The sequence below is a fragment of the Xiphias gladius genome, chromosome 10 (genome assembly GCF_016859285.1).
Source record: "Xiphias gladius isolate SHS-SW01 ecotype Sanya breed wild chromosome 10, ASM1685928v1, whole genome shotgun sequence".
Classification (NCBI taxonomy): Eukaryota; Metazoa; Chordata; class Actinopteri; order Istiophoriformes; family Xiphiidae; genus Xiphias; species Xiphias gladius.
This window is the reverse complement of record NC_053409.1, coordinates 24,523,616-24,545,483: the sequence shown is the minus strand read 5'-3', so window position 1 is coordinate 24,545,483 and position 21,868 is coordinate 24,523,616. Positions and strand designations below refer to the sequence as shown.

Here is a 21,868-nt window from a genome sequence, read left to right as displayed (position 1 = left end):
GCGTTTGATTTGATGCTGCCGGCGTGAATAAAAACTGTTTATTCTCCTGCCTCCGTATCCTGTATAAACCCCGTAGCCCTAATTCCGCCTTTTCCCATTGTGACCTGAGAAAATGCCGGCTGAGTACCGAGCAGAAAAATTTTCTAAAAGGGAAGCAAAAGTTTGACTTGTGAGACATTTTGCGTCTCCTAGCCTGACGACGAAAACCTCAACGCAACAGTCAACTTGCTTCTGAAGCTTTCAACCACCTCGGGGGCCCTTCACCAGTGGAAGTCATACTTTCACCTATAGCACCCAAACTCCATCCGACGAGGAAGCCCACCAGATGTGACTGAAAGCTTTGGAAGAAACACCAGTTAAGTTGCCTAATTCTCTGTAAGGTTGCGAATTCTCGACTCCGGCATCTCAGATCCACGTCTTGATGCATTTCTTGTATTATATGATACTGGAAGCATAAATCCCAAGTGCCAAAAGCAACATGGACACAAAACACGGCCACTGTGTCCATGGTTTAAATTTAATATCTGCATGCTTTACATGTTTTTAAAATGACCTTCTGGCTAGCAATTTGTTACTTTAAAAAAAATAAATAACTAATAATTTAAAAAAACATGAAACATGTTCTGGTCTTAAATAAATTTGCTGAGAATGTTTTATGTGACCCAAAATGCCGGAGCATGTTAAAAACAACCAGCTAAACCAGCTGCTGGTTAGTATTCAAACAACGGTGCTTAACCTTTCAAATCACGACTCTCTAAAGATATGGAACGAAGCCCACCTGCTACGTCTCTGTTAAGGGTGTAAATATACTGAACAGCGATCTCGGACTGTTTAATTTCAAAGGTTAATTATCCTTCATTAATTATTGGAGCAAGCCTGAGGGCTGCAAATAATCATCGAGAAAATAAAAGGTAAAATTTTACTAATCCCTTTGCAGAAGGAGGGCATTACTAACGTTTATCACAAATGTTGAGCATTAAGCAGTGGTGGAATTGCGTGCAAGCAATGCTGCATTTTTATGATTTCACGTGTACATCTGTTGTTCCGCAGATGGTTTTAAAGGCTTCTGGACCCACCCATCTTAAGTACTTGGCCCCTGACACAACTCCCCGTGCGTCTCTCCACATAACAGGGACACGTGTCCATACCTCGTGGGCTTTCTTCTTCCTCAGTCCGGCTGTAAAGCAAGGCGGGTCACACTCCTGGTCCAGGTCTATCTTCATGAACTCCTCGATGGTCAGCTGACTGGTGGGCGTGTCCTCAAACTCTATCAGTCTGACGCAGGAGACAGGGAATGTTCAGGCAAGAGCATCAGATAAAAAGCGCAAACAAATGAAGATGAAACTCATACTTCATACTTCTATGGTCACTTCTCTCACAGTCAGAACTGACTCGCTTTTAACCTTCGCCACCCACCTTTTTCTTAGCGTGCTTTCACACACTTTCACCACGCTGACAATTTCTTTGATGGTGCGGCGAAACTCGTGCATACGAGCGGCGACCAGAAGAGCTGGACACAGGAAAAAGCACAATGTGATGAGACTTAACCCCAAAGGTACCAACAGCCAAGTGACTTACAACCCCACCACGCCTGCTCCATCTCTACACCTTGTTACTCCACCTGTGTCATCCCTTAAACCACAACAGTGTATAGTCTACACCACAAAAAAATACAGAATATAGAGAATTTGATATTCTGTATGTGTCTTATATTGAGCTTTCTTTCTACGTTTTGGAAAAAAACATGGACACATACACACACATATATATATATGCACAAAATGATATGAATGAGTTGAAGACTGGAGAACAGAGCCTACAGGACTCGGGCACCTCAGCCTGCAGAGCCAACAGTCCGTGCCTGCACAAAAACAGTTTTAAAAAGGAGTAACAACAACACTAATGTTATGCAATGAATTGCAGCGCGAGCCTTGAAGGGGAACAGTTATATAACTGTCATTAGAGTTGCCTCACTCAAGAGCTTGTTAAAAGATAGATGCATGCTTCTACTTCTACATGCACACTTGTAACAGCCTTTAGGACTGAAGTGCTGGCTTTTAGCTCCGCTGAGGACTTTCTCAAACATTTCAGCACCATTACCTTGAAACCACTTAACTGTAAAGTTGCTGGTTTTCCTTTCTTAATGCAGAGTTAACTTTGTCATTTGCTGCTTTATTTTCACGACCTCTTTGACCTTGGACTCACTGAAAGTAATTAATGATGTAAATCTCTTCTTCTTCCCTAAAAAAAAAAACTTTTTGCAGATGTATGTTTCCGGTTCATCAGCAGTGATATATGCATCAGTTTTGGGAACAAACTTTTCCTTCTTCCATCTGAGTGTATCCTTCTCAATGATTTATGATAAGCAATTAATTATTCAGTCAATGCAGCAGAGGAAGAGAGAAAGCAGAAAATTGAAAATGTGAGTGTAAACATGCTGGGAGCAGAGGAAACCGGCGGTTCGATTTCAGGACGTCTTAGCTGGTAATGCGTCAGGGCCGCGTGTATTCAGGTTGACACCGGCGGAGAGCAGAGCCTTCAGCTCAGCTGTTCCTCATAAACGGCATCTAAAAATCAAAGAGGACGACGGGCAGGGTGGGGAAATCAACACCAGCCGAACCGTGGTACGTTTAGGCTCAACTAGATTTGGAAAACTTAGCTGGCTGCAAAAAAAAAAAAAAAAAACTGGCAGAGTCGCGAGTGGATGTCAGGACTCACCGGCCACTCCACCTGTTGGTGGACAAACCCTTCCTGTTCATAGTGTTATAAACCGTACGCACGTTAATGTGCATGCGTTACATTATTGAGCTGTATAAGGAGATCCTCCTTTTAACTGCCTCCTACAGGAAGAGGTCAGAAGTCAGGTTCAACTATAGATGCATTTAGATTTTTGCTGTCACCGGGTAGGAAAGCTCATCCGAGTCATCCAGCTGAAGATGGGGCACTTGCAAAATAAATTTGGACCTTTTTTTTTTTTTTTTTTTAAATGCAAATGGAGCAGAAAAAAGGCTTATATAATCCTTTTAGAAACTGAAAATTAAAGGGGACCCATCAAAAGTGGGTCTGCATGATTAGTTAAATTTCTCACCAGAGGAACACTTTCATCTAAAACCGAATTTATGAACTAAAAAGCTGCATTTTGGGACCATTTCGGGACATTTAGGATTTTTCCAGGACGGGATTTTCCCGATGCCCAGTGCCCTTGAAAAGTTCACACACACCTCTTTTAATGTTTACGTACAGTGGCGCGATGCTCATAACTTCAGCCACTGTGAGATACCGAATGACACGGAACGATATCAAACAGGCGAGAAAGGCAAAAGATCTTACAACAGGTGCATTTTCACACGAAGACTGTAGGCACTTTTATATCGCACTGCCTAAAACTAAATCCCTACATCAACACTCAAATAGGGTGAAAAAGAGCCAGGTAAAAACAGGTCCAGCATGGCAGTACCCCTCGCCAGCATTATGAAATTATGAAACTTATAATTATATTCATCCCTGTTGGAGAAGTATTGGTTGCTGTTTAGAAGAAACGGTGTCAGGCTGAGTAACAAACGCTGCTGATCACTGAGCAGCTGCTCTGCAGAGGCTGAGGTTGAAGTATCTTTATTAAAGGGGCCTTGTTGTTGGAAGCTACCAGAGCAGAAAGCGTTAATCACTTTTCCTCCTCAGAGGACTGGAACCAGGAAACCTCTGATGACGGACCTGCTGCTCAGAGCCTCCAGGCTGCAGCCAGCCTGCCACTCACCCGACGTTAAAATAATACGGGTACCTGCTCCGCAGAGTCCCGACGGCCTTCGTCCCGTGTGCATCCAGTCCCTCTTCATCCTCTGCACCAGTCTCATCGCCGTCATGGAGACGTCGTGGTTCTTCTCACCAAACTCCAGCAGCTGGGCGAAACGGGGAATATACAGGCACGGGTCTGACAGAGACAGGAAAAAGAGAAAGAACATTCCCTCAGTGTCGGTTGTGTTGCATTTTAAGGGCATGTTCATAATATTCATGTTCGGATCGAGTCCCTGCTTCATTTCCTCTAAAGAGCTTATGTTGTCAGAATTGTCTAATTGTCTCTTAGTTAGTCAGCAGGATATTAAAAACTAACTCATTTAAATGACATTTGGAGGAAAGTGATTTGTTTTTGGTACAGATCTGCATCCAGATGCAAACCCAATAAAAAGAGGACACTGCAACTTAACTAAATAAATAAATCGTTAAAGATGCATTAGTTAGTTAGTAACTTTATACTCCATTGTTATACCGGGTAGTTGACCGGGTACCAAACAATGGTTTCACCATTTCCTCTTCCCAAAACTTTTCAACAGGTATTTGAGAAGCGAGCGCATCATCAGCTCAGATGACAACAAAATGCATTTATTTAGATTTCCCGAGTTGTTTTCAAGAAAACTGCTGTGAGTAATCTGAGGAAACTGCACAAAAAACAAAAACGCATCAACCGTGGAAACTTGACAAAACCATCTCCACTCAAGCGCCACTGACTTGCTTGTTCTGGAGCTTATGACCTGTCAAGTTAAGTTTACTTTGAAGCCAACGTGGACACAAAGTCCTGAAGCTCACTGGAAACACGAAAGGTTAACATCATGCGGTAAACGGCTAAAATTCCACGGCAACGGAGAAAACTCCATCTGCTGATGAAGACCATGTAATGTGATCAAAAGTACCAGATCGAGCAAGTTAACTGGAGACGATAAATCACGGCAAATAGAGCGTCCGAGTCCATCGTGATAAAGTAATGGCTGTCAGAGACTAATATCACATCTGTTTGGCTCTCAAACCCCGCTGCCAAAAATCTCAGAGGATGACACTTCAGCCAAAACTCCGCCCAATAAACCGGCTGCTTGTGTGTCCATGTGACTTTTGTTTACAGGCCCTGGTTCTTGCTGCGTCTGAGCAGTAAACAGACCAAAATGCAAAAATGCAACCGAGTCATTCTTCCTCCCTGGTTCTGATAGAAAATCCCGCCCCAAATACATACAGATTTAACTTTACTAGCACCTGTGAGCTTCCCAGTAAAACCAGTCTCCCCCCCCTGCTGGCTGTTAATTAGCTCCACCAGCGAGCTAGAGGATTAGCAATTAGCTCAAGTGCACCACAAAGCAGCCTGTTTCTCATTCAATGTCCAGATTTTCTCAGCTGGCAGAAGGATTTGAATGGGCAGCCTTCCAATCACAAGCTCACATCTCAACGTTTTTTTGCTTTTTTTGCTTTCACGAACGTCTCTGAGAAACTTGCACAGTGTGGCATATCATCAACTTTATGGAAAACACTTACGATGCAGTTCAGGAGGAAAAAAAAGAAAAACCAACAGAACCACCTGCTTTTGTCATGAAACAGCCTGGCTGGTGGACAGTTTGCCCTTAGTCTTTTTTATTCTACAAATGATTTTACCATGTTAAGAAATCTCATTTAATGTCGAAATGTGGAGGAATCCTCCCTCTACACTAAGTAGGAGACAAAAGGTAGAGTTTTGTGCCACGGCTATGACAGTGGAGTCAAATATCTTTGAATTTACTGGCTGATTTCAAAGAGCAGTCCAGTGGAAAGCTGGTAGAGCCAACTGGTAATAAGATCCAGGCTGATCCCTTCCCCCCTCCGCACCATGTAATGATACGTCTGCAGAGCTGGCCATCGCTGCTCCAAGTTTTGCTGGAGTGTCTGTTAGTTCTGGAACAGGCAAGATCTCCATAGACCAAAAAAAAAAAAATCCACCTTAAATCCTCCTTCAGTTGAATATAATCATTCTCATTCTGTGATGGAGTGATGCAGTTTAGATTTTCATGCGCACACTTTCCCTCAACCTGCCTCGCCTACTTTCTGCCCCCCCGTTCCCCAAAATTTCCTCGTCCACCCCCAGAGAAGGGCTGTGAACTTGCTCCTTTCAATCAAATGCATGAACAGCATTAAAGTTGTGAGGAAGCCGAGCCTTTCCCTCCAAACCCAAAACCATCTCTGAGCTACAATAAGTCCTGGTCTATTTTCTTTTACTATGGGTGTAGAAATTGGTCTCCGAGTTTCCTTTATTCTGATGGATTTCTCTCTCTATATTAATATATATATATATATATATATATACACACACACACACACACACACACACACACACACACACACACACAGACACATACATAAATATAAACGCACCTCTGGGTGGTGTTATCCATGACAATGCATCATATTTCATCAGCTCAACAAATCTTTTTGCATGTGAAGTCATAATTTAGAAAGAAAACAGTCACTAAACCTGTCACACAAATGTTTGGCCTCGAAACTGTTGTGAAGCAGAAGAATCCCCGTGCAGGAGGCCAAACTGGAAGTAGGTTGAAGTTGCAGTATGGCAAAAAAACTAACTGCACTGCTGGAGTAGATATACTCATTATGTTATGTTCCACATTATTTTACCTTTAAATTAAACACAAAAAAGTCATGTGTCCTAGCCGGTGGGGGGGGGGGGGTCGGTGTACACCCACCTACCGAAAACACTACTACGCCACTGTTTAAGGTCCATCTCGTCTCATTACATATTTAAAAGAAGTTCTTCTTTTTGTTATTTTTTGTCTATTAAAATTAAACTTTATATTTATTTATCCACCGGCTCTAATGTTCGGGGCGGAGGAGGAGGGTTTGTCCGCTGACGCACTCTGCGGAGCCGCGGAGGGAGGCGCTTCGGTCCTGCCGACGTCGGCGCGGTGCCTGCGTGTGATTGGTCGCCGACGAGCGCTGGGCGTCCGAAGAGATCACGTCGGAGGAGGGGGGTTGGGGGGGGGGGGCGCTGAGAAAAAAAAAAAATAGAGCAGACCTTAAAAACTCCCGACAAATGAAAACGCACCTCGGACGCGTACGGCAGCGACGGACGGGACATCGTAGCTGGGTCCGTCCCGGTCGACAGTCGGTTCGGGCAACAGGAGAGGGAGGAATACGCGTGTGAGGATTAACGCTGAGGCGGGTTGGAGAAAAAAAAAAAAAAAAAAAAGAAAGAAAAATAAATAAATATATAGACTCGAGTACCAGCTGCGACTATCCGGATTACCCACTCGCTGAAACGGGGAAAACAAGCGACGCTTCGCGGACGCCTCTCGCCCCCGAGAGAGGATGAGGTGACCGCGCGAGAAAAACGCAGGAAAAAGTGCTTCTGGGGGGGTCGAAGTTGGAAACGGACTCCGCGGGGCCCGGACGGACATTTAAGATTTCGTCGCGGAAAACTTCGCACCCGATGCCGTTCTGGTGCGGCGCCGCAGGAGCCGAATTTCAGGCAAGAAAAGGCTGAATTCTCCCGCTGAGCAACCCCCCACCCTCCCCCTCCGTCCCCCCCGAGGTACAGTTAGTTCATTTCGACCCCGAGAGTGATTCTGTTCGCCGGATATTAAACACCAAGAAGATCGGTTGCTCGTGCCGATGCCAACGGCAGACTGCAGGTTGCTCCACCATGGCCGGATCATGAGGTGTTTGACCTACCTGCTCCTACTCCCCGAAACGCTGAAAAAGTCCAAGAAGGTCGGCAAGCTCCCGGGCAGGCTGCCGGTATGTTATGAGATCCTGACTCTGTCCCTGACCAGCAAGAAGCAGCAGCAGAAGCAGAGGGAGAAGAAGATGGCTGCGGAGTTGTACCCCGCCGCCAACGCCGACAACACCAACCTGGCCAACGGCACCACGGTGGCGGACACCGAGAAGACCAAGGAGCTGCGGGTGAGCCAGGCCGGCGGCAGCGGCGGCGGCGGCGGCGGCAGCGCGGCGACCACCCCGACCACCCAGCAAAACATCAACAACAACAACGTAGACCCGCCCAGCTGGCAGTGCAGCCACCCCACGCTGAGAGAGAGGTAACCGCTCAACGCTCCGGGGCCGACTTGCCCGTCGCCTCGTCGCTTACGAGCCTGTGCCAAAAGTGACGCCCGAGAGTCGCCGCGGCGTCCCCGCGTCCAAGACGCCGGGAATGACCGGGAAGCGCAGTCGGGTCGTTGTCAGGTAGCGACAGACCACCGCGCCGCGGCCGGACAGGGGAGGTGAAAGGCACCGTGAAGTGCAGCGAGGTCGGCGCTCCCTCCTCGGGGGGGTGTTTGACCTGCCGTTACCGTGGAGAAAGCCACTCCCGCGGGTCCCGCGTTGTTCGGCTGAAACGGCAGTGGTTTAAAGTTTTGTGCGATGGCGTGAATTTCGCGTTTACACGCCTTTGTGCGTAAACTGCGCTGCAATGTTCCGCGACAGTAGCGGATGATCACTTGACCATTAAAAGAACTGCACTGAACCGAAAACACGAGCACGGTTTACTTGTTTGCAGCCTCTCAAATGGGAATATTTTTGTTTTTCTTAGTCTTCTATGATGGTAAACTGCAGATATCTTGGTCTGTCTGACCACCGGTCCAAAAACCAGAACCTAGCCAGTCACCACCATGGGCTCTGGGAACATGTGATGGGCATTTTCACAGTTCACTAACATTAGAATAATAGGTAGAGATTTAAACGGTGATGAAAGCAGCCCTACCACTGTAGCTGTATCCTCCCCAAACCCGTGAAAATAACCAGTGTCTCTAGGCAAAAAGAGTGTGGGAGGACTCGCTGTTATACAATACTTTAGGCTGATTTATGAAACCTGCTCTGCTTTTAGGAATGCCTTGATGTTTAACAATGAGCTGATGGCCGATGTCCACTTCATCGTTGGCCCCTCGGGGGGATCGCAGAGGGTTCCAGCACACAAGGTAAAAAGACGTTTTACCTCTCGGGGAAAGAAAACAAAAAACAAAACAGTTTTTGGATTTTTCTTTTATGGGGAAAACAGAAACACTCGGGGCAGATCAAAATTGAGTGACATTTGGGTTTGTCTGTGAAATTCAAATGTCTGTTAGATGAGTAGCGAAGTTATCTGTGTCCCTGTGCCACTGAAAGCCTGCTCCCCCGTTGAACTTAGCGAAGAATAGTGACTCTGGTTGCATGTGTGTCTGACGCATCTGTCTGCTCCTTCCTTCCTTCCTCCCTCCCTCCCTCCCAGTATGTGCTGGCTGTGGGAAGCTCGGTCTTCTGTGCCATGTTTTACGGCGATCTGGCGGAGGAGGAGTCTGAGATTCATATCCCAGATGTGGAACCTGCTGCTTTTCTAATTCTGCTGAAGTAAGCCACTCACCATCCCTCACACAGCCAACCAGAAGGAGAGATGACAGGCGCAGTCAGTGTCACTTCAAAGCATATTATTACTCATCCAAAGCTAAGCAGAGGCGAATGCCAAAATGCTGGAAGCACCAGAGAGCAGTGGCAGTGGCATGGTGCTCTGTAATTGCTGGTTTTCTCAGCACTCTTTGTTCAACTAGAAACATTTTTTCCTCATGCACAGCCTGACAGTTTTCTTAGGGGGGAATATATGCAGACTAGTAGTTATAAATAACCTGCCTTTGTTGCTCATTTAGTAGCACTGGCTAAGCCAGCACCATGGACTATTGCATGCTATGTCTTTTGAGAAGAGGGTAGGATGTGTTAACGCATCAGACGATCCTCTTTGGGAAGAAAAGGGCGATCTTTATTTCCATTTTGCTTTTTTTTGTGGACTCTATTGATGCAGTGGAAATTAGATTAGGAACAAGAAGAGATTAGCACTCCCGAGCAATTTTCAAGGATCCAAAGTCAATTTAAATTGGTAGAACATGGTGCATCGTGTCTGATTATGCAGAATAATATGAAGGATGTAGTTGATCTCTCTCTCTCTCTCCCCAGCAGTGCTACCAAGTTCGATTTTTGCACATTTACTGTTATTTAAATGCCATTTTCCTTCTCCCAGGTACATGTACAGTGATGAGATCGACCTGGAGGCGGACACGGTGCTGGCCACCCTGTATGCTGCCAAGAAGTACATCGTCCCTGCACTGGCCAAGGCCTGCGTCACCTTCCTGGAAACGAGCCTGGAGGCCAAGAATGCCTGCGTGCTGCTCTCCCAGAGCCGCCTGTTCGAGGAGCCCGAGCTGACCCAGCGATGCTGGGAGGTGATCGACGCTCAGGCCGAGCTGGCTCTGTGCTCCGAGGGCTTCTGCGAGATCGACCTGCAGACGCTGGAGATCATACTGCGGAGGGAGACCCTCAACACCAAGGAGGTGGTGGTGTTTGAGGCCGTTATGAGCTGGGCCACAGCGGAGTGCAAGAGACAAGGTCTGGGGTCCACCATCCGCAACAAAAGAGATGTCCTCGGCAAGGCGCTGTTTCTAGTGCGCATCCCCACCATGAGCCTGGAGGAGTTTGCTAACGGGGCGGCGCAATCTGACATCCTGACACTGGAAGAGACGCACAACGTGTTCCTGTGGTACACTGCGGCTAAAAAGCCCAAACTGGACTTCCCCCTGACTGCGAGGAAGGGCTTGGCGCCTCAGAGGTGCCATCGCTTCCAATCTTCAGCCTACCGGAGCAATCAGTGGCGCTACCGCGGCCGGTGCGACAGCATTCAGTTTGCGGTGGACAAGAGGATCTTTATCGCTGGTTTGGGTCTTTATGGGTCGAGCGGCGGCAAAGCCGAGTACAGCGTCAAGATTGAACTCAAGAGGCAGGGGGTGATCCTGGCGCAGAACCTGACAAAGTTTGTGTCGGACGGGTCGAGCAGTACGTTTCCGGTGTGGTTCGAGCATCCCGTTCAGGTGGAGCAGGACGCATTCTACACAGTGAGCGCCGTGTTGGACGGGAACGAACTGAGCTATTTTGGCCAGGAGGGCATGACGGAGGTGCAGTGCGGGAAGGTGACATTTCAATTCCAGTGTTCCTCCGACAGCACCAACGGGACTGGAGTACAGGGAGGACAGATCCCCGAGCTCGTGTTCTATGCATAAGCTGCTCTGGACTGCTGATGGAAAATTAGGTCCATCCTCGCCTCCCAGCCTTTAAAGTAATGTAGCATTAAAGACACTTGAGTAATGTCACACTAAATGGCCTGGTTAGTTCTTTGAGAGACTATTTTAAAAGCGAAGGAGCTGTTGTTTTATCTTATTTAATTTAATGTTATTTTTTTATTTAAATACTGGGTTAACGTTATTTGCTCTGATGCCTGTGTTCAACGGCTGCGGCTGCTGTAGAAACAACATTAACACGGTGATTTGTGGTTATGTAATCAAGCTGAGCTCCACAACTGGAACAACTAGGGACTGCTTCAAACTGTGATTGCGAGTCTATATACAAATGTTGTTACTATGGTCCAAGCAGCAATATTACACAAGGAGCAAACTTTATGTAGTGTTATGGTTCTAAATGCAAAAAAAAGTAGAAACCTTGTCAAAGAGCAGAGTCGTTTTGCACTTCAGAGGATGGCCTCGGAAACGTTGTGTCTTTTGTAAAATACAGTTTAACTGTTGACAGCTTGATGCTGTTAAAGACCAGATGTGTTCTGTACGAGAATGCTTATACACCTGACGATGAAAGATAAAAGGTTATAAATGTGTTTGAAGCCACAAATGTCGATGTTATTATGGTGCCTGGGATGAGGGAGCGGGGATTTGAGGGGCAGCGGCGCCCTCTGGTTACATCAGAGTGAACTACACCTTGGGTTTATGACAACACGAGGTTCTTAATCTGATTTTTTTTTTTTTCTCATTACGTTTATGTTCATCTTCAACTAACACAGCTGTACAGTGCATATTCGGGCTACAGAAAGCCTACATTCAAAATCAGCAGAATATCGCTGCATGAAGAGAGCAGAACCTTCCTGTAGCTTTTCCTCTGATATTTTTGTCCGGTGTGCTGAAGTATTTTGTATGATGTCTGTGCAGAGGAGTGTTTGTATTAATCTGCTGTGGAAGGAGGATTTGGATACGATTCAGACTAGGATCATGTCCAGCGTAAACAAAAACAGTTTCAGTCACCAACAGAACTTTGGCGTTAAGGTCAACCCGCAAAAGTTCAGTGGAAAAAAAAGATGCAGCATGTCCACGGGTGACATTGGGTGGTGTTGAGGCTCTGGTTTATAGGAGAGAGGGCTTTTTGTGTGTTCTTTCATGCTTGCAGAATATGATTGGGACTAAAAGTGAGTGCAGTGTAAATGATATCTGACTTGATTTAGTCCTTCTGGGGTGAAGTCTTACAAAATTCAAGATAGAGGCAAAAAGGTACGTCCAAGTTTCCTCAGAGACTTTCTGATTTTGTCCTTTTGTTGGTCCTGTCTGGCACAGCACTTACATTTTAAGCTCAACGCAGCCAGTTAAAGTCCAAATCTCCTGATATCAGTGGTTTAAGAACTAAAAATATACGCTAGAGATGCACCAATCCAGTTTTTTTTCTCTCCTAAAACCTCAGCTCATCCGGTACTGATCCATTACCAGTGTTCTTTCTCCCAAATTTGAAATCTGTGGACCTCACTACACGGAGCTCACTGCAGTCATTTTTATGTTTGGTGACAGGGATTGCTGCGGTACTAAAACCCGAGTCTGAGTAACCCACTGTGACTAAAATGAATCATCGGGAGTATCTTAGTTTGGGATCGGAAACTACAAATGTGATCACAGAAAGCCTGAGTTATGAACCGGAGATGTGGGGGTTTAACGAGCAGCGAGCGTCCAAAGAAAAACACACTCAAGTTGAAGTTTGGGAAATGCAGGATGCGGTGTTCATAGTGTGGACTAAAAGTCGGGATCTCTCTGCCTCTGCTGCATCGATTTTGAGCCCCCCTCCCCACATCCGTCAGTTGAAAGCCCCCAAATTATTAGTGCACATTATGGAAGCAGTAATAAATCCCTGGAGTGCCCCTTTTAAATAATTGATTAAGACAAAAATGCCAAACATCCGCTGGTTCCAGCTTAGCAAATGTTTAGATTTGCTGCTTTATTCTCTTTTATATCATTGTAGACTGAATGTATTTGGGTTTGGGACTGTTGGTCGGACAATACAAGATGTCTGAGTATTTCTCCGTGGGTCTGTGAAATTGTGAGAGGCATTTTTCACTATTTTTTGGCAATGTATAGACTAAGTGATTACTCAGTTAATCGTAAAAATAATTGGCGGATTAATCGATAACGACATTAACCAGTAGTTAACACTTATCTACATAAGAGACAATCCGCAAAATGGCAACTAAAAAGAGCTGATTCAGCATTTAGAGGAGATGATTCAACAAAATCTTGCATTGTTAATGTAGTTTATAAAAAGAGGGTGAAGTTGAGTTCAGTACCTATAGCCGGGGCATTGATGCACAGTTCTCTGGCCAGGACAAGAAAGGTTTTTCCCAGGACGTAGACGTTCACCTGTGGAGGAGAGATGTTGAAGTTAAAACTCTAGAGAGTGAAGCACGTGTCAGAGGAAAACCCTGTGCCGCCGGTTGAGTCTCATTTTCTGACTGGATTTGGGAGCCTGAGTGATCCTGTATGTCCTGAGTGGAGCTCGATGACTCCGGGAACCATTAAACCCATTCAAAGCCACTTCCAGAGTTGACAGTAGAGCTGGAGCATTAGTCTGAAATCAAAGACCCGTGTGCCTCACAAGATGCAACAGGAGGGATATGACTGAGGGTGACTGGTGTGTTTGAGAGAGAAGAACAGACCATTAGGATATGAAAAAAGGCCGATGCGTCAGGTCAAGTGTTCCGGTTATATAATCGACCCAAAGGTTGCAGAAACGTTTTACTTTAATGTGTGTGATTAAAGGCTGATCTCTGCTGCTATCTGAAGGGATTTTTTTTCCCAGGTTTTTGTACGGTCTCTCGAACTCAACAGCTCTGTCGATTAATTTGTGTTCAAAATATCTGCCGCTCGCCCCCACCCCCCACCCACCTTCGCACTCTCCCTTTCTGCATTTCTTCCTTCAGATTTACTTCCCTGTATCCAAATTACAAGTCTGACCAATACACAGGTGTGTTTGGACAGTACTTGGTCCCTACACCGACATTTCTTTCACTGCCAGAATCTTAAGAGAGAGAGGACTTTTTGGTACCTGCTACCTTCCTGCATCCGAGGAGAAGACGTGACAGATTTATCTGCACACCACTATTTTTTTTTTTAAATCATCTAAAAGGTGACCTTCTACAGACATCTGCAATTGCAGTTGTTTCTCCGAAAACATCAGCACAAGCCAAGAGACAAAGGGTTATTTTGATAACTGACTGAGCTCTGAGGGGGAAAGAGTTATTTGAGCAGAAACAGCTGAACTTTCACAAACACTAGATTCACAGATTGCTGGCCTTTAAGGACAGATTGATTACTAAAGTGAAGTCTCTGAAGACTTTCGCTAACATGAAAACGCACATTTCAGCCCAGATAAATGCTTGTATTTTTGAAAATTTATGGTACTATTTTCAGCGAACCACAGCAATTTCTTAAATACCAAACAAAATCCGTCAAGAACCGAGAGTTGGCATCGAATGCTTTGTGAGGTCTCGTTTGCGTATCCTTTAATTTCGGTCGTAACGCTGCCAACCGCACAGCATTGTATTTTAGCAAAGTTCCAGTGTGACTGCCCGCGTTAACACTACTGTGTTTGAGAAGTCCGGTTTGTTTCGCTGAAGGAACAAAATAGATCTCAACGATGAAACTATTAGTAAATAAGTTAAGTTTATTGTAGTACTGAGTATAAAATCAGTGTCTCAATAAATTCAATAAATAGACAATTACAAAAAAGACGATAAAACCAGAGGAAGGTACCAACTATACAAGAGGGAGAATAAAACAGGTTTTCTCGATTTAAAAAAAAATTAAAAAATCTCAATGGTGTGTACGTCGCCCAATTAGAAAAGCCGAGTATTCCACAGCAGTGGTGCCACCAGTAGATTTCTTGTCCATGGCCGGAGTAATGTGCCTGCATCCTGCGAGCTGACTGTACGGGGGGGGGGGGTTTGGGATCTGAGGAGTTCTGCCAAGCAAGAAGGTGCTAATCCTTGACGGGTTTTGTTTGTAATACGAAGCGCTTTGTAGTTTGATCTGGACAAAAGCCAGCGGAGTGAGGACAGAATCAGTGTTTGGTGTTTTAAAAAAAAAAAAAAAACATGTTTTGGTTCCAGTGACTTTTCCAGCTGCTCCACTTCGCGAAGAGCACCTTACGGTAGTGGGTGAAAGCGCGAACGGGAGTTTCCGCATCTGACCGTGTTAGAGGTGGGGCGAACTCGGACAACGTGGCGGAAGAGGTCGAAGAAAGCTGCCTTAGTGACGTCGCTGACGTGTTTCCTTGGATGCTAGAGGAAAAGTCAAAGGCGAGACCCACATTCTTAACTGTCGAATCTGGAAGAATAATATTGCTAACAGGCCTGAGAGTGGTTTTTGACAAATTGGATGGATATTTCTTTGGCCCAATAACCACGAGTTTTGTCTTTGGAAGGAAGGTGGGGGAAGTTCTGCGACAGCCAAGGTCTAACTATTTAAACCATGGGTACTGAGACCGTTGTGGGAAAATCTCTCAGGATAAATCTGACAAAATCATACGGGATAAGCCTTCAAACTAGTTTACTGGCTCTCTGATGAGGCGGTCCCCCAAGTGCAGTCGAACCAGGCTGGGCAGCGAGCTGGACACCTGCTTTATTGAGGGGATTGTGTCAGGGAAAAGCAGGGTGGGTAGGTGGCGGAGGAGCCCCAGTGTGTCACTGGGGTTATCAGGCTGGCGCCTCCCATCACAGATGTTTCATTGTATTTTGCCCACGACACCTCCAGAAGGCTCGGCAGTAAATTCTGTCATCCAGCAGTCCAACCCCCCCTGCTCTGTCTGAAAGGATCGAATGACGAATACTGCTGAATAACAAAGCCACAGGGCTGCACATCCATCATCTTCTACACAAATTAACAGGAACACAGCCAAGAATTTAAGTTTCCGAGGAGCTCCGGGCTGAAAGCCGAAGCAGAAGGCGGGGAAAGCTGGAGGGATCGGGTCACGAACCCGGGTCAGATCTCTGTCATTCCTTCAGACCGACTCTCCAGACCTCGGGGGGGTGAGGGGGGGTTTTCTGGAGCAGACGGACGGACTCTCACTCTCAGCCCCCTCTGGAGTCGAGCAAGGGACGCAGATGCTCCTCTGCTATTCCGGGAAGTGGATTCCAGCGAGGAATTTATATGCAAAAGCAGAAAGAGTGGAGGAGGAGGAGGAGGAAGTGGAACAAGTGCGGCCACTTCTAGGTTGTTAAAAGCTGAACGTCTGCATGATTACAGCGAAAGCAGGGATGATTAGTCCTCACGACTGTTGGTCTCAGGGAAGTCAGGAAAAAATATCTTTACTACTTTCAACTGCAGCATTGTAAAGCTGCAGTAATCAATATTTTCAGACTACCAAGGGGGGGGTAAAAAAAAAAAAAAAGTATAATGTGAAAGGTGTCGCTTGTAATGACAAACCCACAGAAGGACAAAAACACAGGGTGAATGATGAAGTTGTGCAGCGTCTGCCGGATGTGTTCATTTTTATGCTGTATCAGTTTAAAAAGGTAATAATGTGCAAGTGTTGTGTTGCCTGTTTGTCGTTTGGCTCAGCGCAGGGTTGAACTAGATGCTTCACCTTGGGTCTCATTCTTGTAGTTTTGTCCGTCATTGTCATTGTTGTTGTTGTTATTATTAACGTTAATCAGTTATTATAACATTATTAATCAACGTTGTTCTCATCAAGTTAATATGATTAACTGAGATCTGGGTCAGATTTCTTTGGAAGAGCCGAGTGACTGTGTTGCACATCCGTCCCCGTTTACAGACCAACTGTCTGCTTCAACTGTGACCCTCTGCATTTTAACTGTAGCTGTGGGCAAACCAAGTTTTCCGGTGCAATGGAGATTTATTAGTGACATTCATGCGCTCACTTTTAGTTTTACCTCCAAATAAAAATAAAGTGGTTTTGATCATCTGAATAAACTGTCAGCTTGTTTATAACCTGTGCGATCACCTGACCGCCCGCGTGGCAGCATTAAGCAGTCACCACACGTCACATGAAAACACACCAGTCACTTACAAAATATAGATACAGCACAGGAAGAGAGAACCTGAGAGTGTGACTATTTAAAAACAGATAAATTCTGCGTGAAACACGTTTTAGACGATAGACTGCCTAATATAATGGCAGTGTTTCCCAATGAACTTTGTCCTGTAAATTATTACAAGACCAAGGGTGTGTAGCGCAGAAACGCACGTTAGAGAGGGGTGTTATCGTGTTCCCAGATCTCAGCATTTACTTTGTGGAGTACAACGTCATCATAAAGGATAGGAATAATGTCCAAAACTGCTAAGATAAGACCCGTAAGAACTCAAATTGCCTCATTCAACTTCGCTCATTTAATTTAGAAAAAAAGTGAATGGATTTTAAGGCTTTTAAGTGATTTAAGGCAATTTTGCACACACTTTGCAGACTTGTCCTCGAAGACAGAACTGCCAATATTCCAAGACCATTCATTTATGACTAAAGTATATGACTTTACATAACGTGTGTATTAAAGTAAATGGTCCAGTGTCTCTACGCATTCGTGCGCCCTGGCAGAGTTCTATTTTAATCGCGCCCAAATTGCTGAATTCGACACCATCTGAAAACTTTTCTTCTCCGGTCTAAAAAATGACGTTCCTCCCACGAAGATTAATCACAGCTTTGAACTGCCGGCCGTGGAGGAGTTCGCAGATGAAACGGAGAACCCGAGCAGAAAATAATCCCCTCTCCTCTGCGGCGCTAAGCGAAACTTTCCGGGTCGAGGGGTCAACTCAAAACGCTCCCGCAACAAAAACACTGGGCGGATACTGGATACTTCACAGCCGAGGCTCAACAGGTGGGCGCACCGACTGAGGCATCGAGGGGAGAGGCTTTCAGTTAAAGGACACCTGACGGGACTGGTTTAGCTGAGGCCAGCTGTGATGATATCAGCGAGCATCGACGACTTTCCCTAAAGCCGGAAACTACGGAGCCAGACGGCTGTCGTCAACAGGCCTGTCAGTCTTCAGCCGCTCTGCACACGATGAAGAAAGGGGGCGAGGAGGGCGACGAGACATCCTGACGGGGATATCCGCCTGATGAAGCCCCGGTGGGGTCAAAAACGCCGGCTGTTAAAAACCCTTCAGAGCTGTAATTCAGTACGTAAACACTCTTCCCCCGCTGTCCTGCATCTGGCTGAGCGATGCAGGACCGATGCGCACGCGACCACCTTTCTGTATCCACTGCTGCCAAAACACAGCACATCAACAAACCCCGATGCTGCGAGGATTCGGTCTTTTTCCCTAAAAATGCATTTAGGTTTGGTTTATAACAGATGTTCGTGTCAAAAGTTATGGATGACCCGGTATTTAAGGACTAAAACTCAATGGACGACATTCTAAGAATTTAATATTTAATATTACGTATCCGATAATCAGCAGGACGCCTACCCTCAGTCTTTTATACACTGCTGATTAGCGATGAAAAGGACAGAGGAGATAAAAGATAAAACAAGTGATTCAAAGATCCAGATCTAACGAAAAACTGGCCAGGCACACAACCTTATCCAACAATGAAAAATGATTTACTAAATTCTGTATTAAAGTTTATTTTTGACCAAAAAAAAAAAAATCTTCAATAACTCATGGTCCACTTACTGTTTAAAGCAAATGTTTTTCTGAAGTATTTTTTTTTTTGTCCAATTTGCTGAATGACAAGGACAAAAGGGTTTTTTTTTGTTTTTGTTTTTTTTTACACTGTCCAGAGCTTTGAATAAAATATTTTTTTCACAGAAAATATTTGAATCTGTCAAAAACCTCCGTCGGCCTCCTCATGACCCGAGGAGACCCCCCCCCCCGACAGACTAAAGCAGCGTCTGCGAACACGGACCTGCGGGCAGCGGGCAGGACCCTCCTCGTGTTCGCTTTCCAGCGCACCTGTCGTTTAATACTCTGAGCGACCGAGCAGATGAACAACGTCACATCAGAGGAGGAGCTGGAGCTGGATAACGTAGAAAACAGCTGATATTTAAAATTAGCGCTGATCCAGCCCTGATCAATAATGCCCTGGCTCTAGTCTAGCGGCTTGGTGAAACTAGAGCGAGACTGACAAAGCTCCCCATTCATCCAAACAATGCAAGTGAGACCAAGTGGCCTGGGTGTGGATCCATTTAAAAAAAAAAAAAAAAAAAAAAAAGTGATTGGTGGAATATCAGCAACTTGGACGTTCATAAACAACAGCCCGACCCCACCCATCCAAAATCCATTCACATCCACACCCAGCCTCCACATGCCGGGGTGTGGACGGTGGTGGAGGGCGGCCAGCTCCTCCAGGACAGCTGGGTGCACAAAATAAAAGCCCCTGACCAGCTGTGACTTTGAGAAATGCCCCCCCACCCACCACCCCACCACCAGCACCGCCACACCCCTGACTCACTGTGAATCGGCTGCCATTAAATATGCAGACAAATGGAGGGGTTTCTAAATTTACGCACACGCACACACACCCACACACGACTCAGGTTTAATTACACGGGTGAAAGTCTGAATGCAGGATGACTGCAGGAGCAAGCGGTTAGCTAGAGATGCATCATGGGAGTCGTGGCGAGAGGTAGGAGTGTGTTATTTAAGCGGCTGCTTTAACAGGGTGGGAATCAAGACACATTAGAGCAAGAAATAAGAAAAGTTTTCTTTAAAGTCTGCAGAAGTTCACACTGGGCTCTAGGAAACTGGGATGGGCTTTTTTTTACTATAGTCTTGACGTTTTATAGACTAAACAATTCTCTGATTAATCAAGAAAATAACTTTGACTGGCGGACCACTCAATAATGAAAATGATCATTAGTTGCTGCCCTAGTTTTAATGCGACTTGAAACTTACCTGCAGGAGATCACTGAGATCCAGCAGCATGTCTGAGGGAAACAGGTTAAGGCAACTAAACCCGCAAGAATCACGAGTTAAAAACAATTAGTCATGATTTTGTTTTTTTGTTTTTTTTTACACTGTCCAGAGCTTTGAATAAAATATTTTTTTCACAGAAAATATTTGAATCTGTCAAAAACCTCCGTCGGCCTCCTCATGACCCGAGGAGACCCCCCCCCCCGACAGACTAAAGCAGCGTCTGCGAACACGGACCTGCGGGCAGCGGGCAGGACCCTCCTCGTGTTCGCTTTCCAGCGCACCTGTCGTTTAATACTCTGAGCGACCGAGCAGATGAACAACGTCACATCAGAGGAGGAGCTGGAGCTGGATAACGTAGAAAACAGCTGATATTTAAAATTAGCGCTGATCCAGCCCTGATCAATAATGCCCTGGCTCTAGTCTAGCGGCTTGGTGAAACTAGAGCGAGACTGACAAAGCTCCCCATTCATCCAAACAATGCAAGTGAGACCAAGTGGCCTGGGTGTGGATCCATTTAAAAAAAAAAAAAAAAAAAAAAAGTGATTGGTGCAATATCAGCAACTTGGACGTTCATAAACAACAGCCCGACCCCACCCATCCAAAATCCAATTCACATCCACACCCAGCCTCCACATGCCGGGGTGTGGACGGTGGTGGAGGGGTGGCCGGCTCCTCCAGGACAGCTGGGCGCACAAAAATAAAAGCCCCTGACCAGCTGTGACTTTGAGAAATGCCCCCCCCCCACCCCCCACCCCACCACCAGCACCGCCACACCCCTGACTCACTGTGAATCGGCTGCCATTAAATATGCAGACAAATGGAGGGGTTTCTAAATTTACGCACACGCACACACACCCACACACGACTCAGGTTTAATTACACGGGTGAAAGTCTGAATGCAGGATGACTGCAGGAGCAAGCGGTTAGCTAGAGATGCATCATGGGAGTCGTGGCGAGAGGTAGGAGTGTGTTATTTAAGTGGCTGCTTTAACAGGGTGGGAATCAAGACACATTAGAGCAAGAAATAAGAAAAGTTTTCTTTAAAGTCTGCAGAAGTTCACACTGGGCTCTAGGAAACTGGGATGGGCTTTTTTTTACTATAGTCTTGACGTTTTATAGACTAAACAATTCTCTGATTAATCAAGAAAATAACTTTGACTGGCGGACCACTCAATAATGAAAATGATCATTAGTTGCTGCCCTAGTTTTAATGCGACTTGAAACTTACCTGCAGGAGATCACTGAGATCCAGCAGCATGTCTGAGGGAAACAGGTTAAGGCAACTAAACCAGCAAGAATCACGAGTTAAAAACAATTAGTCATGATTTTGTTTTTTTGGTTTTTTTTTAACCCAGTTAGGGGGGAAATGGAAGAGGCCGACCACCGGGGACAGAAATACGGCAGACAGAAAGGTTTGACAACATCATAAAGTCCATTTTTACTTCTCTGTTTTGTGACTGAGAGCTTCCTTCTCAGGGAAGCCCACATGGGACTTCACGCTGGTCCAATCAAACGACAGACGACGTAAGAGTGAACTTAAACTGCCTACTGCACGTTCAAAGACGCTCATCAGAACCAGTGCTGCACTAGCAAAACATCACAATGGAGGCTGAGTGAAAGTGACTCAGGCACCTTAACCTGAAATTTAAAAAGAGCAAAAATGAACGTCACAGTTTGTACATATATTCAAAATGTTTAAGGTTGTTAGCAAAGTTAAACAACAACGTATTACTGACACAGGCCTCAGGCCCCAAAGCCAGAGCCTTTGCGTTAAGTGACTGATTTTAGGGTTTGATGGTGGAAAGTCACGGAGCTCAGTCAAAGGCTCTTATTTCCCAATCAGTTTTTTTTTTTTTTTTTAATGCTTTAATAAAAGTATCCGTCAATAGTGGGATCAAATACTGTCATAGTTTTTTTCCCCCAACTTAATGCAGCAGCACATAAGCCTACGTTAGAATTAGTGCGGTGACTTGAATATATATGACGGCAGAGAGGCTTGTGCTCGTTTTCCCCCCCGACGGCTTCAAACCCCGAGCCAAAGTGAACTTTACTGTCGTTCGAGACCATAAAACGAGGAGTGCACCGCAGAGCCAGACTGAAAAAAAACACCAACATAAATACGAACAGAACAAAACAAT

General features: G+C 45.6%; 2 protein-coding genes and 1 long non-coding RNA gene across 5 annotated transcripts in view; 1 reads left to right on the top strand and 2 right to left on the bottom strand.

The window, feature by feature from the left end:
• Positions 1-21,868, bottom strand: part of brf1a (BRF1 RNA polymerase III transcription initiation factor subunit a) — a 119,956-nt gene that overhangs the window by 77,522 nt on the left and 20,566 nt on the right. For all 3 annotated transcript variants that reach the window (XM_040136505.1, XM_040136506.1, XM_040136504.1), the window contains exons 5-9: positions 20,959-20,990; positions 13,148-13,220; positions 3,779-3,928; positions 1,417-1,510; positions 1,149-1,275 (exon numbers count right to left, since the gene is read on the bottom strand). In XM_040136505.1, the coding sequence (XP_039992439.1) occupies positions 1,149-1,275; positions 1,417-1,510; positions 3,779-3,928; positions 13,148-13,220; positions 20,959-20,990 (476 nt within the window). The remainder of the gene's footprint in view (positions 1-1,148; positions 1,276-1,416; positions 1,511-3,778; positions 3,929-13,147; positions 13,221-20,958; positions 20,991-21,868) is intronic.
• On the top strand, positions 6,839-13,690 carry LOC120795048 (BTB/POZ domain-containing protein 6-B-like). Its single transcript, XM_040136507.1, has 4 exons — positions 6,839-7,841; positions 8,627-8,717; positions 9,008-9,126; positions 9,788-13,690. The coding sequence occupies exons 1-4, from the start codon at positions 7,417-7,419 to the stop codon at positions 10,818-10,820; spliced, it is 1,668 nt and encodes a 555-aa protein (XP_039992441.1). The 5' UTR covers positions 6,839-7,416; the 3' UTR covers positions 10,821-13,690.
• On the bottom strand, positions 18,576-19,744 carry LOC120795049. The gene is made up of 2 exons (XR_005708200.1): positions 19,710-19,744; positions 18,576-18,831 (listed from the first exon to the last, which is right to left on the bottom strand). It is a non-coding gene; the product is annotated as an uncharacterized LOC120795049 (long non-coding RNA).